At 34.8% G+C, this 22,772-nt stretch overlaps 1 protein-coding gene across 4 annotated transcripts; it reads right to left on the minus strand.

Moving 5' to 3' along the window:
- Positions 1-2,588: 2,588 nt before the first annotated feature.
- On the minus strand, positions 2,589-22,607 carry FAM76B (family with sequence similarity 76 member B). Of its 4 annotated transcripts, none has more exons than XM_033420338.2 (11): positions 22,087-22,607; positions 21,192-21,256; positions 20,246-20,300; positions 19,039-19,194; positions 17,060-17,259; positions 13,861-13,908; positions 13,591-13,671; positions 12,813-12,948; positions 9,953-10,054; positions 7,162-7,290; positions 2,589-5,235 (listed from the first exon to the last, which is right to left on the minus strand). In XM_033420338.2, exons 1-10 carry the CDS (start codon positions 22,171-22,173, stop codon positions 7,204-7,206), a joined length of 1,017 nt encoding a protein of 338 aa, XP_033276229.1. In that variant the 5' UTR covers positions 22,174-22,607; the 3' UTR covers positions 2,589-5,235; positions 7,162-7,203. The 4 variants fall into 4 exon arrangements, 3 of the variants coding, with proteins under 3 accessions (XP_033276229.1, XP_033276230.1, XP_004265505.1); XR_004481083.2 differs by lacking the exon at positions 2,589-5,235 and adding an exon at positions 7,752-8,291 and having other exon boundaries at positions 7,164-7,290; positions 22,087-22,605; XM_033420339.2 differs by lacking the exon at positions 7,162-7,290 and having other exon boundaries at positions 12,813-12,945; positions 22,087-22,604.
- Positions 22,608-22,772: the final 165 nt, after the last annotated feature.

Genomic DNA, 22,772 nt, shown 5'->3' on the forward strand with positions numbered 1-22,772 from the left:
CAGTTCTTTTTTACTTTAGGACATATCCCACTAGGGAGGTACAAATTATCGCATTTTATAGCAATTAGCATAGTTATCTGTGTGGCTGTGGCACCAACTGTTTATATATTTAGGTACATTTGGTGTTTTTTTTTTTTTTTGATTATAACATTGTAAAGATATTTAAGTGACTCCAAAGTCAAACCAACAAAACATGGTATATTCCAAGAATTCTAGCTTCCAACATTGTCCCTTCCAACGTATTCCTCCCCCCACCCCCTTATTGGTAACCATTTTTTAAAAATTATGGTTAAACCTTCAATTTTTAAAAAAATATAATCATATACTTGTGTGTATGTGTGCGGGTATAGAGCCCTACCCTTCTTAAATAGTAACATGCTACAACACACTTTCCTCTAGTTTGCTTCTCTCAATTAACAATGTATCCTAGAGAAGTAGCTGAGTTAGTTTTACAGCTACATAGTATCCATTACATGGACATACCATAGTTTTTTAACCAATCCCTTGAAACTATTTTTTTTAATTTTTTTTTCTAAGTGTGTATTTGGGATAGAATTTTAGAAATTGGATTGCTAGGTCAAAGCACAACTGCATATGTAATTTTGCTCGTTACTAAAATTTACCTCCATAGGGACTGTTTTGCAATGACAAATAGGAATATAGGAAAGCGTTTCCCCATAACTTTGTCAACAAAGTATGTTGTCAGATTTGGAATATTGCAAACCTACAGGTGAGAAATTGTAACTCCATATACTTTTGATTTTCATTTTTCTTATTATGGGTGAAGTTGAGCATCTTTTCACATGGTTAAGAACCATGTGCATTTTTCCTATGAACTGTCTACTCATTTCTCTTGCCTAGTTTGCTATAGGGTTGTTGGTCTCTTTCTTCTCTATTTAGGAAACAAGTCAATCATTTTAGTCAAGATACAGTTTCCAACCCTCTAATCATATAACTTTTCAGACTATGCATTTCTTGAAAAGTGGTGACTAGCACTACATATTCCAAATGCAATCATATCACATTAAACATGAGAGAAAGAACACTGGGCTTGAATCATCTACCATCTCGTCAATTAAAAAAACAAATTCTGTGCCTTGTATGTCAAGGCATAAGCTTGTTGCATCCAATTGACTTTTCTCACTATCCTCAACTTCTTAGCTATGTCTGATATGACTATACACATCCCTCCTTAAAACTTCATTTGTGTGGCAAACTGGCTAAGTACAAATCACTTAAACCAAGTTACCTTAAATTCTTTTTAGAAAATGTCAGGACATTAATAAAAGTCAATACTTAAGTCATTTGCCCTTTCTGGCTCCATTTCTTTGGCTATGAAATAAAGCAGTTGGTCTTCTTAAAGTGTCAAATTATCTGGTCTTACATCACTTCCTTTTCAAAAATCTACTGAGGACTACCCCAACTGCTTTTAAAATACATCTCCAAAAACTTTTCCAAGTTTATTCTTCCCCAAATGTCTTCCACTCACTGTCTCTTAAACCTCTTTTTTTTTTTTCTAATTTGTACACTTCTTGGGCCAGAAGCATCAGCATTACCTGGGAGTTTTAAATGCAAATTTGGGGGCCCCATCCCAGAGCTATGGACTCAAGAAACTGGGGCTGAGGCCCAGCAACACATGCTTAACAAGCCCCACACCCTGACTCCTGACTGACGCACGCTCAAGTTTGAGAAAACAATGATATAGCCTAACCTTTCCCACAATTCTGCGAATGCCCTTGCTAAAAGCTATTAGCTTCTATTGCATTTTAACTAAGTTCCAGGTATTTTTTCATGTATATTGTCTCCCCAGCTAGGCTAGAAATTAAAGTCAGGTCTTCATCTCTTATCCTATCAAACAATCTAGCATGGTTCTAGTCACGTTCCAACGTTTGCAAAAACCTCAACTACATATAGCTTGATTCACCTATTGTTACTTTGAAATAGCACAACAAAAATTTATATAATTTCTTTCCAGGAAAATAACTATTTCATGAGAGCAGTCTTAAAAGATAGGAAAATTAAATTTGTTTGGCCTGAGTCAACTCCTTCAAATCTATCGTTTTAGAAAAATGTAGGTGAAACTTACTGTAGGCTCAATAATGTTCTCCCGAGATGTCCAAGTCCTAATCCCTGGAACATTATATAAATACTATGTTACCTTACATGACAAAAGGGAGTATACAGATGTAATTAAGGACCTGAGACAGGGAGACTATCCTGATCATCCAGGTGCGCCCGACAATGTCCTTATAAGGGGGAACAGAGAGAGACACTATGACCAAAGAGAGATCATATGACGACAGACGCAGAGACAGTTGAAAATGCTGTACTTTCGGCTTTGAAGATGGAGGAGGGGGCAAAGAGCCACAGAATGCAAGGAATGCAGCTCCAGAAGCTAGAAAAGGCAAGAAAACACTTACTTCCCTAGAGCCTCCAAAAGGAACCAGACCTGCCAACACCCTGACTTTAGCCCTGTGAAACTGATTTTGGACTTCTGGCCTCCAGAACTGTAAGAGAATTGATCCGTGCTATTTTAAGCCACTAAATTTGTGGTAAGTTGTTAACAGCAGCAATAGGAAATCAATACAAAGCTTTTGACAAGTTTTTATTGTGAAATATTGGATTTAGAAAAAAAGTACAAAATGTCAACAGTCAAATGTGTACAGGTACAGTATTTCAATAGTCTATACATGTGAACAGCTTAACAGGTTCACTGCAGAATGCATATTTAGACCAATACAATCTAAAAAGGACTGCAATATTCACAGGCTATTAATACATAAATAACTGGAGCCAAAATGACCCTCACTGGTAAATGCTAATCGATAGCTGAAAACAGGCTAGAAAGCACAATACGGCACACCATAGTATCTCCTTACAGGTCCACATTGAGAGGATATCAGGTCATTATGTCAATACACTACAGATTCAGGACTGGGACTCAATTACTAGTTTATACAACTGCAAAATAATAGGTTATAAAACCAGGTCACAGAATAAAGAGAGGGCATTTAATTAGGACTAAATACTGTGAAGCCCCTAAAAGGTTTTAGCCTTGGAATTTACAAAGCTTAAGTATTTAGACTCATTTCAATTTTTAATCTCTTACCTAAAAACCGGGGAAGGGGCATCTTTCTTTTGTAGCAGCTCCAACAAGGTATAGAACTATTACACAGTTTAAAACCATAATGACCACTGTGGATTGACAAATGGCTATGAAACCAGAATACAAACATTATAAATTTTAAAGAAAGGTAATGACGGTATTATGAATTTAGCAAATCCTGAAAACGTTAAAATCTGTGTTAAGGAGGCATTACCTATCATTGTTGAGAATACTAAGTTTAGGAAGATTACTGCATGAAGATTTCATACAAATAAACTGGTTTAATTCTTTCAAGTCTGACTGATTCAATATTTTACTATAACTTGAAAATTACCCTAGGTATATGTTTTCAAATTGGACAAAGAATTATTTGAAATCTGATTATAATGAATCACTATAGGAATAATCTACTGAAACATGAATCATGTTAAAAACAATTATTACAATCATCCTGTGTTCTGCGGAAAGAGGATCTTTGATAGGACATTCATAATCAATGCTTCAAGACTGATAAATTTAATAACAGTTTACTTGAAACAAATTTACTTTGCCCATAAATTCCTAAGAGAAGGAGCCTTCTACTCTATACAGTATATCTAGCAATGCTTGACGCTTTAAAATTGAACTGAAACTCTGAACAGGCATTTACTAAGTAGGAGATCAATTCTATTACAGGCTGAAAACCACTGGATTAGAACACAATTAGTCAATAACTTCTCCTAACCTATCCCACCCTACCTTAACCTTTTATAGACAATTTTAAAGACTCTGATATAATTTTCTTATAAATAGTGCCTGAATCTTGCAGTAGATTCTAATTTATTTAAAGATAATCACAGATTGATTTAAAAGATATTTTTTTCCAGATTTGCTTTAACTTACAAATTAAGTATGGTGTACATAAATATTAACTTAGATAACCACATATTATAGGGAAAGCAGATATATGGACCACTGCAGAAAAATTATTAATTTTTAAAAATTTTAATAAAAGAAAAATAAAACGTGTAACACAAAATATGAACATGAAGCCATATGACATAAAAAATAAAATTATTCTATCAGAAGTGATTTAAAATTAAATCTTTTGGGAAGTATTTTGACATAATTCAATGAATTCAATGACCAACAGCTTCCCATATCACACAGAAACAAAGCACAAAATTATCTAAAGTCTAGATGCATTATCAGTTCTTAATGCAACCTCAAACATTTTACTAGCAACGTTGATTTCCTTTTGAAATAGGCTTCTGTACATATGCATTTATATACAAACATTTATTAAACATGATTTTAAAACAAACTGTATGTACAAAAGATCAGCATTCCTATAAATAAAAACATTAGGTGGCAAAAAGGCACTTGTAAGTAAAAATCTACAGTTTTTACAAAACAAACACATTTACCTTGGATACTGTACAATAAACATTAATTCCTATACCAATAATGAAAATACTAGTTTACTAACTAATGGTAACGATGTAACTTTAAAAAACATATTTACATATACTCTGAAGTCCATTTAATAAAAGCACCATGATTCTCTCCTAAAGTCATGTTCATGAAAAGTAAAAACACAATTACCAAAAAACCAGTGTTCACAATTTTTCTTGTTTAAAAGTTTTTGTATTTCTAAATTGAAAACTGTTTATATGAAATTAGCATAGTGTAAGACAAAAAACAAAACAAAAAGCCCTGCTGCTCTGACTTCTGAAAACCATACCTACTCTATTATTGCATGTTGTATTTTATAAAGAGCACTACTCATGCACTCCCTTAAAACTGTTTAATACTATTGCTGGCAAAAAAGTTCCTGGATATCAAATAATTAAAAAGTTGCTTCAAACCAGTTGAAGTTTTATTTGAATGTTATACAACTTAAAAAATGCTGTATATCAGTTACAAAAGTGAATAGGAAACATGCCAATTTATTTGGTGTGCAAAAATATTTTTCCACTACACAGAATTTAAGGGCTTCACAGAATTTTTTTCCAATTTTACATTTTCAGCAGAAACACTAATGAATAACCAACCATTTCTCAAGGGGATGTTAATATGCTTCCACTTTTGTCAAACTTTTTACCCTTTGACAATGCTGCAACCTGTTTGAGTAGTTCTCTGTTTTTGGCCTGTGGAAGACAAAAACATTTATGATTAAAATGTTTCAAACATTAAGTTATGCTGAAGAATACTATTTCAAATATTTTACTGAAACACTAACAGAATAAATGAAAGAGCTGATATATTTAGGTTCATCTCTTTAATGTTGGATATGTAGAAGGAAAATGCTAGATTCGTTTATCAGCCCCCTTTGTAATGGCAATATTAAAGTAATTGTTGTCCAAAGATATAATTGGTTACACAAAAGGCAACTTAAAGTGAATCCCTTTAAAAGAGGGTCAAAATTTTAAATAGGGGAAAAATATTTTTGTTTTATCTGAAAAACATGAAACAAAAACTATGAATGTAAGTACTGTTATATGATTAATAAGATCAAATAAGTGATAATTTGAGAGGGCTATTTTCAGACAAACTCTACAAAGTCTTTCATTTTGATGTTTACCTATTTATAGAGCAAGCATAAGAGGTCCTTTTTGCAAAAATATTCAGACTTTATCACTTTCCCAAAGGGACTACTCTCTTAATGATATTCAAAAGAAAACTTTTTGAAGCACCCATCACAACCACCCTTTCTGGTCTTTTTGTTGTTGTTGTTGTTCCTTTAATTGGCATACAGTTATTTGGTATTGGCTTTGATATAATTTGAGCAGTGACACATCATCACTATTTTCATTTTCACGGAAGGCTGAAATTTCTTTTCAAAGATTCAAGATTTCATTTTGCCATCAATCTGAACTGAATTTACAAGTCATTCAAATGTTCCATCCACCACTGACAACACACTGTCCTCAAGCCAATGTGCTATGACAGTCACTAGTGCTTAGTGAGGAGGAAGGTACAAATGGGGGCCTTCAGTGAATATTTTCAAATTTTGACTACATCCATCTCCCTGTGTAATCTCTTAACTGTGGCAATGTAGATAATAAAGGACCCTCCATATATACAAATATGTTAATGCACAAATGCTTTTGGAGTTTTTGAGCCAAAACAGGGAGAATGTTGACAACAGTCTGGAATCTGAGAACTGACAAAATTTCAGAAGATATCCTCTGGTTTACGTTTGAAAACCATTTTCCTGCACAGGTCTCAAGATTTTTTATTATCTACACTTTTTTAACCTCAGTGCTTTATCTTCTACTCTAATTTTAGCCTTTGTATGGCACTCTGCCTTTTCAGTATACCATCTTAAAGCAGTTTCATAGAATATAAACCTTTCCCAGGCTTTGTACGTCCCAACCCTCCCCAACCCTTCACCAATCAAATTCTCCCTAATTAATACCCATGACCTCCAAAATGCAAATATCCTAGCTATCTTACATTTGCAAGTCAAATCATTTTTTAATGTTCGACTGTATGATTAATATCATTTCTCTATTCCACGATTATTAAATAATTAAGGTGGTAATTAAGGGCTTCAATTTCAAATTCAATTTCAAATTTGGAAAATCATCAAGAATTTAAAAGGATTTTTATTTTCCCTTTAAAAAGAAATAGTTTGAGAAACTCAGACGACAAATCAGTGAGAATGCCTGGCAGTTAGTGGAAGTCAAGTGCACGCAACCATTATCAATTGGTGTATTACTCAGCTGACCAGTCCTAGTAAACATGGTAGTTATAAGTTGTTTTCTTTTCATTGTTTGCTACATATTATTCAATATATAACTATAACAGACTCACTGGTTAAAAAAAGGAATCTTAAGAAACAGAAATTTTAAAATACAAATTAATGAAGGGCATAAAAAAAGGAAAATGTCTGCAAACTTGCCTCAAAGAGATCTCTGTCAGATTTGTTATACAAAAGTGTTTACACTGACATAGCAAATCATTAAAGAGTTAATTTTCAAACTATCTTTTCTCATTCATCAAGAAAAAAACAAAAAAATCAATGAGTTTATAATTTTCATATTCTAAGTATGAAATACAAGAACTCAAACCTTAGGTATTGAAAGAAGTTTTTCCTTTTAATTCTTTAGCAGCTAATTTTCAATCTGCATGTATATATTCAGTCTCCTAATCACGTCACTAGTAAATTTATTTGCTGATAAATTATGTAAGAAAAAAGCCTTTAAGAAAAATAAACAGTAAGTCAGTTGTTAAATGGGGACAAGTCCAAATCTGTCTTATTCTTATTTTGGTATATTTAAAATATATTTTATAGAAATATTTAACATATATGCATTAAAATTTTTTATCCTAATATTACTTCTTTATTATGCACCATGCAAAAATCAATTATTTAAGAACTCTTAAGCAAGTTAAGTTAAAAATGTTTAGAAATGCTGGCCTCAAGAAAAGAATGTGTCGATTACGAATCACACAGATCCTGCTTTGAATCCTGGCTCTGCCACTTATCTGCTATGTAACTTGGGAGTCTACTTTCTCATAGGTAAAACAGAAACTTCACCATCTACCTCAACAGGAGTTGAAAGAACTAATCAAATATACAAAACACTTAGCCTAACACAGTGGCTGGTATATGGTAGGCACTCAAATGTTAATTCCCTTTCCCCTTTTATCAACTTACCTCCTAAATGAAGGTATACTTTTTATTTGGCTTTCTTGATACTTTAGACAATTTGGTTTTTGTTTGGTTGGTTGGGATTTGTTGTGGGGTTTTTGTCTTTTTGTTTTCGGTATTTTGGACAATTTTTTTCTTGTGATGCTCAGTGCTTATTTTTCAAGTTTGGTAGTTTCAAATGTTTTGAGAGTTATTAGAACAAGATAAATTTTCTGCTTCAGCATTCAGTTTCTTATGACAAAAAGAAAAACAGTTCACTATGTTTACTCACTTAGGTGGAGAACCTTACTAGTACATGGTTGCTAAAGGGAGTGGGGTTAAAAGAGGATACGTAACTGTGACAGAATGTCACCAGTAATAATACACATGATAAAGGGAAGTGGCCTCACAATAAGGATGAAGTAGAAAACCTGAGTAAGCTGAGGTGGGAGTCAGTGCAGAACAGGAGAAAAGTATAGTTAAATCTGAGTCAGAAGATATAGGTTTCTATGTCACTTCTGACTCTGTGACCAGAGCTTCATCTGGATACCACATAACTTAAAGTTACTGTAGGGAGCAAATAAGAGAGCCTATGTAAAATTATGTTGAAAATGTATACTTCTATATAATTATTAGTTATTATTAAATTATATGAAACTTCAGCTACCAACCAGGAAGAGGTAGCCTTAAGATACCAATCAGGCTAAGATGTCAAAGAGAGGTTCCCTTGTGATTACAACTACAAAAGGAAACAACAAATTGCTCTTTTGAACAGTGAGAAGTACTAAGTTTTATCATAGTTAAGTACTGCTCACAGGTTTTCTGTCATGTCATTCTGGATTTATTCATGTCTTGGCTAAATCACATTAAACCAGAGATCACCATGCAGAAGATTTTGTTTCCAGTAATCATTCAGCACTAATAACTGAATGAGTAAAATAACATAAAACTACTGCTTGCTGGTGGATGAGAAACAATAATGTACAAGAAGCCTAATATATAAAATGGGCAATCTCTCAGAACAGAGGGCAGATGGGCATTTCCATAAATCGTCACTCATTCAACAAACCATTTGAATTCCTACTATGTGTCAGGTTCTACGAAAGTTTCTTTTCAGAATTCTCTGTAATAGTAAGATCAGCATTACGACTAGGCAATCTCTACCTTGAATTTCAACAGGTTCCTAAATCCACTTTACAATCTTACTCAATTTAAGCTATTTTCAAAGTATGAAGAACACAAAACCAAAAGATAGGAAATAGCAAATATCCCTTGATATTACAGTTAAAAAAACAAAAAAAAAACAAAAAAAACAAAAGCAGGGCAATATTAATTCCTTCCTTCCCAAGCTACACTCTCCCATCAAGAGCCTAAAGTCTGTGTGCTGCCATCTTCTATGCTTTTAAGACTTAATTCTACAAATGTCAGAATGTATAAATCGATAAAACATATGATTAACTTAGTGTAGTCTGATTTCTAAATTTATGAAACCTAGGTGAAAAAAGGCTTAAATAAGGGAATAACCTAAATCTCTGTTTGATGCTCTCCATCTCTGCATTCCAGACCTCAGAAACCACCCTCGTCACTGTGGTGACTCTCGGCATCACCATTCAGTTGTTTTGTATATGGACACCTTACTGAGTATCCTCTGCAGTACTCCGAGGAGGTTGGCCTACATCCTTAGAGGCTCCCTGCTGTGGATACAGCAGAACCCTATTTGGCACTTTAAAAATCACAGTACGGAGGTTAAAGTGCACTCTTTGGCCTTGCATCTCTGCATGCAGCATGAATTTCCTCCACTCGAGGTCCCATAAATTGGTTTTGTAGCCCCACCTCTCCTCCCGTTATCTGGGAGGAAACAGGAAGAATGACTACATAATGTACTGAAGACCTTACTTTCACCTTAGTTTCATGAATCTGATTTTTAATTTTTTGCTTTTCACCTGAGGATCAACTGAACATACTTCAGTGATATCCTCCTCTGAGAACCCCATTTGAACTTTAGGCAAAAGGTTTCAGAATTAATCTACTGAATCCCCTTATCAAGTGATTTCAGGCAATAACTTCTAATGGGAGCAGGATTACAAGGTATTTTAAGTCAAAATCAAAGCTGAAAATGCTCTAGATATGCATAAAGTAGGGATACCAATACCAGTCTAAGAGAAAGAATACTATTAACCAAGTTTAACCCTCCTTGCCTAACAGTTTACAAAAAGAATCTCATTTACCTGGAGTTGTTCCACAGTTTCTTTGTGAGCTTTTTCCATACTGTTCATCTTTGTTCTCAAGTTTGACTCTTGGTACTGAAAGTCTGCCTTAAGTTCAGTTAACTGAAAGATTAAAGAAAAAAAAATACATATATATATATATATATATATGTATATACATGTATATATATATATATATATACGCATATGCACAAACACATCGTTAAATATTTTTCACAATAAACTCACAATTCATTATAAAAGTGGAGAAGGTTAACAGCAGTTTACTGAGTTTTGTAACTTATCTCGAATTTGTTTTGAGAAATGATGAATTCTATCTAATTTACTACTTTAACATTAATACAATTTTAATGTTAAGATAATATTGAAACATCAGTATAACTTTTGAGAAGTTGTCTTTTTTTTTTCTTTTTAAAGGTGGTTTCACTGGACACAGTTTGGCAACTGGTATGCCAACAGAAAAGCTTAATGGTTAATACCTTGGAAAATGCTTCAGTTAAAACATACTTCACATTATATATAAACAAAGTAAACAGTAAAACTGGTTTCAGATTACAACAGTCTTTCAATGAAAAAAGAAAAAAGTTTCACACTGGGCAAGTACATAAAGGAACAGTCTTATCAACCAAAAGCTATGTTGCTTTTATTTTAAAATTTATGTGCAGAATTCCATATCCAATACCACTTAAGATTTGAGGTAAAAATGGAGAACAAAGAACAGAAATACAACTAACACAGAATAAGAAAGGAAAGGGGGTTACTTTAAAATTTGGGCTAAATTAGGCAACGTAAGAAAAAAGATGGTGATTTGAGGAAGGAAAGACAGCTATATGACAATTTTTTTCATAAATATAAATGACATACATAAAGATACAAAATCTCATGACTTCATACTAAAAAATAAGTTGGTATTATATAACTTCAACATAAGAACCAGGCAGAAGAAAGCTTCTGGTTATTTTTAATTGGTTTTCATTATGTAAGCTTTAAAGGTTTGCACGTTCTTTTCTGTAATTACTCAGTAGCCAGTAAACAAAGAAGTACACCAAAAAGAGAGAAAGGAAGTCACAGTGCCCTATATTCTGATTTTCTGAATAAAAGCTCTCGCTTTTTGTCCAGTTCAAAGAATAACTGAATCCTACTTTCTACATTACAAAGGAATTCCTTTTCTGAAATGTCAGTTCACATCAGATAAGCTATGATATTTTCATCACTACACTGTGAGTTGCCTCCAGATTATGAATTTCTGGAAGATAAGAATCATGTCTTATTTCGCCTTTTTATCCTCATGATCTAGTACATCGCTGGCTCTAGAAGTCACTGAATAAAGTGAAATAAATTCTAGAAAATAACGTGGTTGTCTTACATTTACATTATTTTAAAAAGCTGTAAGTATGTAGCTATTTTAGGCTTACAATTATTTTCCTCATAGTACTGCTAATTTCCATCCCCATTAGTGTTTAAGAAAAAAGGAACACTAGCAAAACCAGAAAACTTTTCACTAACTGCACTAACATAGAATAGTGATACTTGAAGGAAAAAAAACATCTAAAAAAGCCAAAATTCCACAATTCATTACTACGTAGTTTTGGAATCATTGCTATTTTATAGTAAACTTCCCATTTTATTCAACTTTTATCTAGGTTAGTACAGATAGACCTGTCTTTGTATAGCAGAAATGTTTCTAATATTTTGTGTGTAAAACAAATTTCCATTAAAGCTAATTTAAAATATTCTGTTGTTAAGCAAAAAGAACCATAAAAAATAAAATACTCCTAACTATCCTATTGTTGTCTATGTCAATCCTAAATTTCATTTATCGAATTTGCTTAAGGTAAGGTACAAATGTATTAAAATAAATTTAAATCCATTAATCATCAAGGTGTGGGAAAATGTAACATAAAAGTTACATTTTTACATGAAAGCCAGAAGTAAAAGCCAACTCAGACTCAAGCACTACTATGGAATCTCAGAGATAGCTACATGCTACATATTCATAATCACAACTTGTTGATAATTTTAAAAGAACGTTTTTAATGTTTTCCTATTGCAATGATATGTTTGAAATAGGTCAAGCCAGACAGTCTAGGATCATAAAGCAAGTACAGAAGTAGGTTCTACCCTCAAAGAAGACCAAACCCCAGTAATAGCAGCTATGAGCACTTATACATGCCAAAAGCTGTAAGTAAACACTTTACATTCTCATTTAATCACAACCATCTTCCCATGAGATGGTGTTAATATTCTCATTTTTAAAATGAGAAAACTGAGGCCCAAACAGGTAAAATTCTGCTCAAGTGCACACAGAAAGTATTAGAACTTTTCACTAAACAGACAACATATTCGATATTCCTGTTTATCTAACTGATAAAGTCCCAATAAGTACACTTACTTCCTATCTTAGATACCTATTGTTAATCATTACCACATAGGAAATTCCCACAGCATTAATTTTCTCCACTTATTTGATCTTGCTTGAAATAAATATATAATTGGTATATTAGACTATATTCAATTACTTTCTTATACCAAAAGAATTGACATAATATTCCATTTACATCTTTTTTTCAAATTAAGACATTAGATCTAATTTTAGATTACAGGCTTACTGAAAACTAATGTTTAGAAATTATTAGAATTCTAATCAGCTCTCAATTGATTCTTAGAACTAAAATTCTGAAGTACCACTTTTACATATCATAATTAGATGGCCTACGTTCCACTTTGGGCTTCTGTGTCTTATAAGAATCATGTACCACAAACATGATCAAGTTATTGAAGAAAGTCTAACAAAATTTGCAATTATCAAGCAAGAGTCAAGATGTAAACCTTACCAGGCTTCAGTGAACCATGTACTTACCTTTTTATCTTTTTCTAAAATGGTCTGGTCTCTCTGTTGTAAGAGACGTTTAAGTGACATCACTTCTTCTTTCAGTTGACTTATAAGGACAAAATTGTCTGTTCCCCCACTATCTGCTGACTGATTTATAGAGCTACTAAAAAGAAAAGAGTAAAACACAGTTAAATGAAGTAGAAGGAAAATTAGCAGGTGTTCAAATTGCATAAATTAGACAATTCCACAAACATCCTTAAGGCTAATGCAAAAAAATATGTACCTGACAGAAATGGATGCAACTGGCAAATTACCTTACTAATGGCACACATTACATACACCTGCAGAAATATAATTCAGTATTAGCTTTTAGGGGGTCAATACTTCTAGTGTAAAGCAATAGGCAGCCAATTTGTACAGTAACATCAGCAAACTTTTGGCTAATGAACTAAAACAAAGTCACTCTCAAAATACTTTAAATCTAAAAACATTTTCCAAGCAGGTCAATTTCAAATATCACAATTAGTTTTGTGTTTCACTGAAGAATAATTAAGATAATGTTCTCTATTCAGATTTTTTTTCAAAACCCAAATTTATGCCCCAAACAGAACATCATTCAGTGCCACTTTCTTATTGCTAAAATTAAGTTAAAAATTTTAACTGATTATGTTTACTCTTCTAGGTGACTCAAAGAAGTCAATGTAGAAGATACATGTTCTATTCTTTTACCTAGTAATAATTGGCAATCAGCCATAACTGTTCAACTAAGTTGAATTTTCACAGCACTAAAGGAATTCATTTTTACCTATCTCCATTAGATGGCTTAGATTCCAATTTGGGCTTTTTCTTTGGAGTTTCATTCTGAATTGCTGCAGAGGATTTATGGCTGAAACCAAACATTAATAAAAATAATTAGAGTAAAAAGGGCATAGGCATCAAATGAAAAGTTATTCTTCTTCCCCTAAAGTTTTACTGAACATCAGTTTTTTTAAAGCCTAAGTAACAAAGTTAAAGGAATATCACATCTTAAAAAATACATGTCAAAATACTTCATAAAATACGTTAACATATTTACCTCTGTTTCCACAGTCCCTGCTCTTGTTCTGGACTCAGATTGCTGATTCTGAAAAATACACAGATGATATCTAATAACATTTATTTAACCCATCAACATTTTAACAGCATTCTTCCCAATGGAATCAAATGATATATGTTTATATTCTTTTGTTCTGAGAAAGGCATATTCAACTAAGTTTTCAGCCTAAGCTAATATATATTGAATAAATCACATTCCAATAAGATAAATTCTAATCAAATGACTACTAGCCATCTTAAGTTGTTTAAGAAAGGTAAGATGATAGGGACTGGATTTTCTTTTTAATCAGGACTTTCAATAATTCAATTTAATATCATATTAAGGGTTAGGGTATATGAGCATGAAAACCACCACAACAGGGTTCTATAATGACAAAGTCTGAAAATCATCATTCTTAGGCTACCCTTACTATTTCAGACAGATGTTTTATCTTAAAGTTAAGGCCTTCCTAATAAGCCTACGTAGAGATTCCTTTGGAATAACTTAAGTTGCTCACAATAGTGTGTCAAGTTGAACCAGGAAATATCTGAGTTTTTCTTTCCTTCCTAGTTTTCCTAAGAATCTTTTCCAAAGTCTCATCTTTCATTAGGCTGTACTCTGGAGCAGTCATGCTGAAAATACTGGCAAATCTCATAGTAACTACTGATTTTACTTTTACTTATAATTACTACTACAGTACTACTTCTTTTCCACTATGCCGCAATACTAGCAACCACTTTATAACTCACTATGAATTGTCCATACTTTTTCCCTGTACTTTCACATTGGCCAATCCTTCATTAACCTCTAGCTTATTCATTCAACAGGTGCAGAGCATCTCCTATGTACTGCACACCACGTAAACTGCTGACCCTTGAACAACATGGGGGTTTGGGGGTGCTGATCCTCTGTGCAGTTGAAAATCTGCACTTAACTTTACAGTCAGCCCTCCATATAGGAGGTTCTGCATCCACAGACTCAATCAACCACAGATCATGTAGAACTGTAGTAAATATTTAGTAAAAAAAAATTAAAAATCTGAGTATATAAGTGGATCTATGCAGTTCTAACATGTTGTTGTTCAAGGGTCCACTGTATATACAATATAAGAGATGTTAAAAAGACCTGGGCTGTGTGACCTTTTGCAAGTTCTTAAAATCCCTGAGTCTCTGTTACCTCATCTGTCAAATGGATATAAAACATACCTTATAGGGAAAATGAGGATTAAATGAGTTACCTATGTAAAGACACTTAGTACAGTGCTAGCATACACAAAATAAAAATATGTACATATGTTTGTGTGTGTATATAAAATTTACTATTCTTTTAGCTGTAGAAGTTTTTTAACCATGTTCTTAAGAATCAGCTATAAATAACAAGCTGGGGAAACAGCAGCTGTAATTCTCTCAACCTGAGTTATTCTCTACTTGTGGCAATGAACGGCAATCTTACTGAGGAATTCAGTTGCCATTTTGTTTCTTTTACAAATTTCATTAAAAGCATTAGCAAGGTATATAATCACACATGAATTAACAGAACTATCCAGACCTCAAAATGAGAAAAATCACATTAATAATGACTTAACAGAAACAGAATCTCAGCTTTCTGAGGTGGGCTATTTCTTGCATCCATGTTAACCTGAGTTTCTTCCTTCCCCCATCACTATATATCACAATATGTAAGCTCTTCATAATCATCCTTATCCAATGAACTTAAGATAGGGCTCCACAAACTGGTTGCCTACTCATCAAATACAATAGTATTTGCATATCTTAAATAATCAAAAGGAAAATAAAAAGTCAATCCATTCTCTTTCCCTTTACTTCTGAAACCTTAATTTCAAAAGATTAAGTTCCTGTCACAAAATTTGATCTTTATAAACATAATCTGAGTGTGTCCTTTCACATCATGCTAAAACAAATTTATCTGTAAAAGGCAAGGGAAAGGGACATTTCAGCTGAGTCTTAGGTCTGACAGTTATCATCATGGTAGTTATTTCCTCATATTTTTTCCTAAAGCAAGAAGCAAAATCAAGGAAGGTTTACATTCCTTTGTTCCTTGGGATACACTGATACAGAGACCACAAGATTTCTTCAAAGTAGCCAGATTAGAAGTCATTACGCAGTCTACCACTGTTACATCCAGAAAGCACTACAACACAGTGAGACAAATGGAAAAATTGCTAGAGAAGCAAACAATCTCAGTGCCTCAATAAACCCCCATAATCTAATATGTGCTTGCCTATAATTCAGAATCAAATGTTGTTAATTAGACAGAACTACATTACATTCCACAAATATCTTCATGTGTTCCTAACTAGGGCAGGCATCAGTTTTCTGTAAATGAAACTGTTTTAACTGTCTAGAACTTTAAAAAGGCTCAGAGAAATTTGTGAAAAAAAAATAAATTCTCCTGAAAATCAGTGGGTATCATGTCCCCTTCTTCTCCATTTTAATTTTTGTGTTTATTTTGCATTTTAATATTCTTGATTTGTCCATGAAGACTAAAACTACACCTTAAAAAAACTTTACACACATAAAAGGTTAAGATACTACTACTATGTAACTTTTCTCCCTAAGGCAATTTAAAAATCAAGTAGTTGTTAATATTTGAAGAGTTCCTGTCTGTTTTTTAAAAAAAGCAAAGTACCATGTCAAAAAGATTACTTCTCACACTTTGTGAACCTTCAAGGTTTAGAATGCTTCCATCACGGTCACAAATGACAGTGTTGCAATCTGTTCTCCAAAAATACATTTCCTAGTCACTAGTTTAAATTTGTTTTAACTAAAAAAAGTTAATAGTAACTGAGGTAAATAAAATTTTTACAAGTAAAATCCTAACAATTCTTTGAACAAAAAAAGAATATTGAGGCTTTTGATAACATGAATCAATGAAGCATCAATTAACTCTGATGTACTTATATTCTGACTTCATTATATGATCATAACTTTATATTGTAAATCTCTAAAAGTCCTATCTTTATATTTATGGTAAACAACTACACTCATTATGTGTAATTCTGTACACTGAATAAAGTGGGGAACAGCCCTAGAAGCTGTCATGGTAACACACAAGAAGCTTACCATGTACAATGGAAACTAGACAAGCACATAGCTAGCGTTTACAAAAAGTTAAACACTAAAATCTGGCACTAAAATGCCAGTGAGGACTTTGGAAAACACAATTTCAAAGTACTTACTTGTGATGGCTACTGCTGTGACGATGGTGATGGTGATGATGGTGGTGATGATGTTTTGAATGATGCTGGTCTTTCTCAGTAAGAGATGAAGAAGATGAATTTGAATGTGACGATCCCAGGCTCTTCCTTTGTTCTTTTGTCTTCTGCAAAACTCTCTTGTACGATAAAGTACAGAGCCAGCATAATAACTTCCCATCAACCTTTTAAAAGAAAATGCTTATATTAGATTAAATATACGTGTAACTGGCTATAAGTGAAACCAGGTTAAGATAAACTGCTCAACTGCTGGTGTGCATGTGCGCACTCTCTCTCTCTCTCTCTCACACACACACACACAGACTGTTGCAAAATGGAAGTAAAAGTAGACTTTTCCAAAACTTGGGGAAATGCTTATTTAGAGGATCGTAAAATTAGAAAGGATGATATATGGACTTCCATTAGTTTTGAGGCATTTTTAAATTTGGAGAGGAAAACTTATTTTCTTATTACTAGAAAATAAGCATAACTTGATGATATACTTCAAAGAAACCTTATCTAAGCACTATCATAAATTCTTAAATTACTGTGTAACTACTAAAATGACAAAGTATTTCCCATGAAAGCAAAACTGTTAAAGAAAAAATGAGATTGAATGACATATAGAATCGACTCTCATTTGCAGATTTTGTATTGGCAAATTCACCACCTATTAGCTAAAATTTATGTCACCCCTAAATCAATTTGTAGCACTTTTGTGATCATACACCCACATAAACAGAAGAGCAAAAAAATGTGTGTAGCTAGACCGCAAATGTTCCCAGATGAGGTTAACACGGTGATGCTTTGCTGTCTTTCTTCAGCTCTCATACTGTAAACAAGTGTCCTTTTCAGTCTACCTACTATCACGTTTTTCACACTTGTGCTTTTTATTAGTGATTTCACTGTTAAAATGGTCCCCAAAGGTAGTGCTAAAGTGATGTACAGTGTTCCTAAGCATAAGGCGACTATGATGTACTTTATGTGGAAAATACCTGTTAGATAAGATTCATTCAGGCATAGTTATAGTGCTGTTTGCTATGAGTTCAATTTAATCAATCAACAATATATATTAAGGTGTCTTTAAACAGAAACATACACAAAACAAAACAAGATTAGGTACCGATCCACTGATTACCACGTTGTGACCAGAGGCAGGGACCTATCCTGTATTGTCCGTAGGAGCAACAGTTCTATTCACTAACTCAGTGTTTGCAGCAACTTTATAGAACACAACTCTCACAGACAATGGGAGGCCAGTGTCTGCGTGTCAACGGGGAGGAAAAGAGACTTCTTTCCAAAATTAAGACTAAAATTAAGTTCCTATCCTCTATTTGATCAAATGAGAAGTGCTGGAGGAACATGTCTTACAACTAGGGTACATATATTGCTGTGGAGAAACACGGCAGAGCCCCTCAAAGAGACAGTCATCCTCCAAATCAACTGAAACTGACAGTCATCAGGAGGCCTGTGTGAATGCTCAGCAGAGAAATGTCACACACATATAGATACCTTTTAAGTCACTGTAGGTAGAGAAAAACAAACAATGGTATAAAATATGAGCCCCAAATCAAAAGGTACATGACTAACTTTGAATCATATGTGTTAAAGTGCCATCAGGTATATTTTCACACCAGCAACTTCAAGTAACCAGCAAAAAGGTAAGTAGCTGAAAAGATTTAAAAGCAGTTAGTAATTCTCCCACACCAAATACTGGATAACCAAATAGTACAGAATAGCTATCACAGAATGTTTTTTAAAGTATAGTAATCTCAACTGATCAACATGAATCTACATATCATGCCAGCAAGGAGAAAATGCACTGTTCCTGCACTTTCTTCTAACCACCTGCTTTCAGGGACCCAAAGAATACATCAAGCTTCAGTAATACATTAAGTATAATAACTTCCAACTTGTTTGTGTTTTATTTAATTTCCAGATGTCATAAAATAAATAAAACATACCTTTCTTCTTCCTTCCTCCTTCCGATCAAAAGCACATTGCTGTTTGCACTGTTCACAAGTCTGAGGTGGTCCATATTTTTTTTCTGAATTTGTGCAACGCTGACACTTGGTACCAATAAATGCTGCAATTATGTTACAGTATTGACAAGGCTTAGGCTGAAAAACAGATATATATTTTCTTTGAGACATTTTAAAATACTAAAATTTTGCTGCATAAAATATACCCAGTGAACAGGACATATTTTAGGAATTAATTAAGGAAACTAATAGGCAAAAAGTTTTCTGTGAAGTATGTTGCCCTATCATAGTCAAAGACATTTATTATGTTTCTATTCATTTGCTAACATTTATTTCTAGACTCATTAAACTTTTCGTTAGTTAAATAAGATCGTGAAAAATGTACTTATGACCTGCATAGTATGTTATATAATACAAAAGCTACATGTAAAGACGTTTCAATAAATGAAAACAAAGGTACACACTGACAAAAGTTTCATGTATCCGGTATTTGGGGGAGTGAATTTCTACTAACTTAATATCCTGTTAGCTTAATTACTATATCATTTATTCAAAATACATTTAACAACTTTTCATCATATATAGGTACAGCTGATGCAAGAAATAGGTGAGTTTTCAACTAAAAAAAACTGGCACAAGCATATTCAACATAACTATAACAAACATACCTTGATTTTCTTTGATATTCAAAAGACAACTGAAGATTTTAGAATCCCTTAAGGCCAGAAATTTGACTATTCATGACTGTAATATACCAATAATAACTATAATATACATATAAGAAAAGAACTTATACTAGGATAACTTCTTGACTTTTGTGACTAAATGCCTGAACTGTGCCACTATATAAAAATTGTCAGAGGTTCTGAGGAAGAGGTAAAGTACAGTTATGCAAACTTTATAAGTAGGTTCTCTACAACCAGGAGTTTGTTTGCTATATTTGACTCCTTAAAGAATAAAATCATAACTTCCCCACTGAAATTCAATATATATAAACATGCACATAATATGACTGTTTTAAAATTTTATCTTCTCATCAGACTCTCTATATAAAGTTTCTTTCCTGAAATATTTTGGTACTTGAAATATTTAAGAACATAGCATACATATTTTTTAAAAGGTCCATCTTTGTGAAAACATTAATTGACCAGCAGCAATAAAATGAGATGAAAATATAAGATATACTTACGGTGCCAAATTGCTTCACATTTTGAGCACACTTCTTACAAATCGTGTTAGTTTTGCTGAAAAGGAAATTGTATATCGATGATGAAACTTATGCAGCACGATGCTGAACTAAAGCAAGCAAAGTGTACTGTTAGTAGAAGTGTACCATGTGCTTTAGTAGTACTTAAAACTTACTCTAACACAGAGTAAGAATTTTTTAAAAATGCAAACGTAAGGATCTTTTTAGGAACTTCTTAGGATCTTTTTAGGATCTTCTTAGGATCTTTTTTGCTCCCCTTAATTAAGATAAATGTTTTCATACATTTTTATTGTGTATTTTAAATGGAAACAAATCAAAAAACCCTATTGTTTTCTATCTAGTTCCAAAATCCTCACACTTGCCACTATTTATGCACAGCACCAGTGCCTATCTAACCTTCCACTGGGTGCTCTCCACTATTATGATGCTCACACCTACTTGTGAAAAAATTATTTGTTCTTCTCTTAAGCTCTTGTGCATGCACTGAGGCTCTAACAGGAATCACTCCATTAAGAAATATGTGCTGTTCTTCCACTGGTAACAAGTTACTGGATTTCACCCTTGGAAGGTAGCTGGTAACACTATAGACCTTTCCTCAGGTCCATGTCAGCATTAACGTTCTGCCATTTTTTAATAGTTTAACAGTAACAGTTTATATTTGCACTTTTCGTTAGCAAGGCTGTACATTTTCCATGCAATAATTTATTTTTTATCTCCTCAGGTATAAAGTCTAGCTGTAAAATACCCATTAATTTTTGGTCAGCATTCTCTCTCCTACCATGCAAAAAGGGCTTACAACTTAAAGCTTAGAAACTAAACCATTTAATTTAAAAAAAAACTGTAACATAAATATGGGATTACAACCCTCAAGTATTCCTTACAGACAATACTTTGTCTTTAACAATCAAAAACTGTTCAATATACAAACCTCTCTTGTTGAAATTCTGATCTGCAGTAAGTACATTTTACAATGGGATGCGCAATCCGACATTCCTGTAATAAGACAATATGTTAGTCACTATCTATCTCAAGGTCCCCAAAATTACACGTTTCTGGTGGAAAATTATTACCCAACCTAGTCAAATGCCTAAAACATCAATAAAATCTGTCCCCCAACGTAGAAAATTGAATGATTTATCAAATAAGTAGCCAATTACAGCATAATTTCTTAGAGAAGGCTTATGTGTCTTTGTCTTTATTAGATGGGGGGGGTACGCAACAGATAAATTAAAAAAAGCTGTCAGGGCCGATTCCAAGGACTGGTTAAATGTGAAACTACTTATTATTTTGCACCGTTGCTCACAGACAGCATCCCGGCTTTAATGGGATGGGAGGAGCTCCAAATCATAGAGCATTCTGTTCCCAAGCCAGACGCTTCGCTTTCCTGGACAGGGAAGAAGGATGCCATCAGCTTTGCGGCTTCAGGTTCCTAGCAAGAAAGTGCAAACACCGTCCTCTGCCTCCCGGTGGAAGGAGAGGACAGACTAGACAGAAAACCGAGATGAAAACATCTCCATCCCGGGGTCTCTGCGGCATAGACAGGTGGCTGCCTCACGCAGCCCCACCCCTGAGACCCCTCAACGTTGCTGGGGCCCGGCCCCCTCCTGGGTCGCTTGGAAGAGGGCAGGGTTCCGTCCTCCTCTCAGGGGCTTTCCCAGCTGATGCCCAGGTCCTCGGATAACGGGGTCTCTGAGTGAGGAGGCGAGGGCTCCAAACCCCCAAGGCGCCGGCGAAGAGAGAGGGGCTGCAGTGCAGCGGGCACCCAGCTCCCTCGGGCTATGGCCGAGGAAACCCCACCCGCCCACCACCCAGCGCCCACGGACCTTGCAAAGCTGCTGGCCCTGGGAGAGCTCCTCGAAGGGATAGCGCTGGGTACACTTGGTGCAGGCGTACAGGGCCGAGGCCGCCATCCTGCTCCTCAGTCTCCTCCTCCACCGCCGCCCGCTCCGAGGCGGGGCCCTACGGGGAACTCGGGCGCCGCCGCCGCCGCCGCCGCCGCCCGGGCCGCGGGCTCCTCCTCCTCCTCCTCCCCCTCCCCCGCGCCCACCAGAGCCTTGACGCGAGAGACCAAGGTACTGGAGACGCAGCCGTCTCCCTCCGCCTCCACTTCCGCCCCAGCCCACCCAGTGACGCCGTCCCAGCAGCTCCCGCTTAGGCCCCGAGAGCGGCGGAGGGAGACGAAGCGGATAGTTCGCTGCGGTTTAGCTGCGCGGCGACGGATCCGCTTCCTCCTCGGCCTCCCTTCCCCACCTCTGATTGGCTGGGGCGGCTACTGCGTCACTCGGTCGCTCCGCCCAACTCCTAACCCCGGCTACGCAGGGAGCTCCCACAAAGGGAGGAAGTCGCTGGCCAATAAAAGCCCGATGCTCTCAGCGCGCGAAAGCCGCTTTAAACTCACCCCGCCCAAAGGTCCCGGTCGCGGCTTTTCCTAGCAGCCAGTCCCAGGTTTGGGTGGAAACTTCCGAATCCAATTGGGCAGTTGTTTGCGGAGGTTTACTCTCTGCTCCTA

Source organism: Orcinus orca, chromosome 8 (assembly GCF_937001465.1).
Source record: "Orcinus orca chromosome 8, mOrcOrc1.1, whole genome shotgun sequence".
In the NCBI taxonomy this organism is placed as follows: Eukaryota; Metazoa; Chordata; class Mammalia; order Artiodactyla; family Delphinidae; genus Orcinus; species Orcinus orca.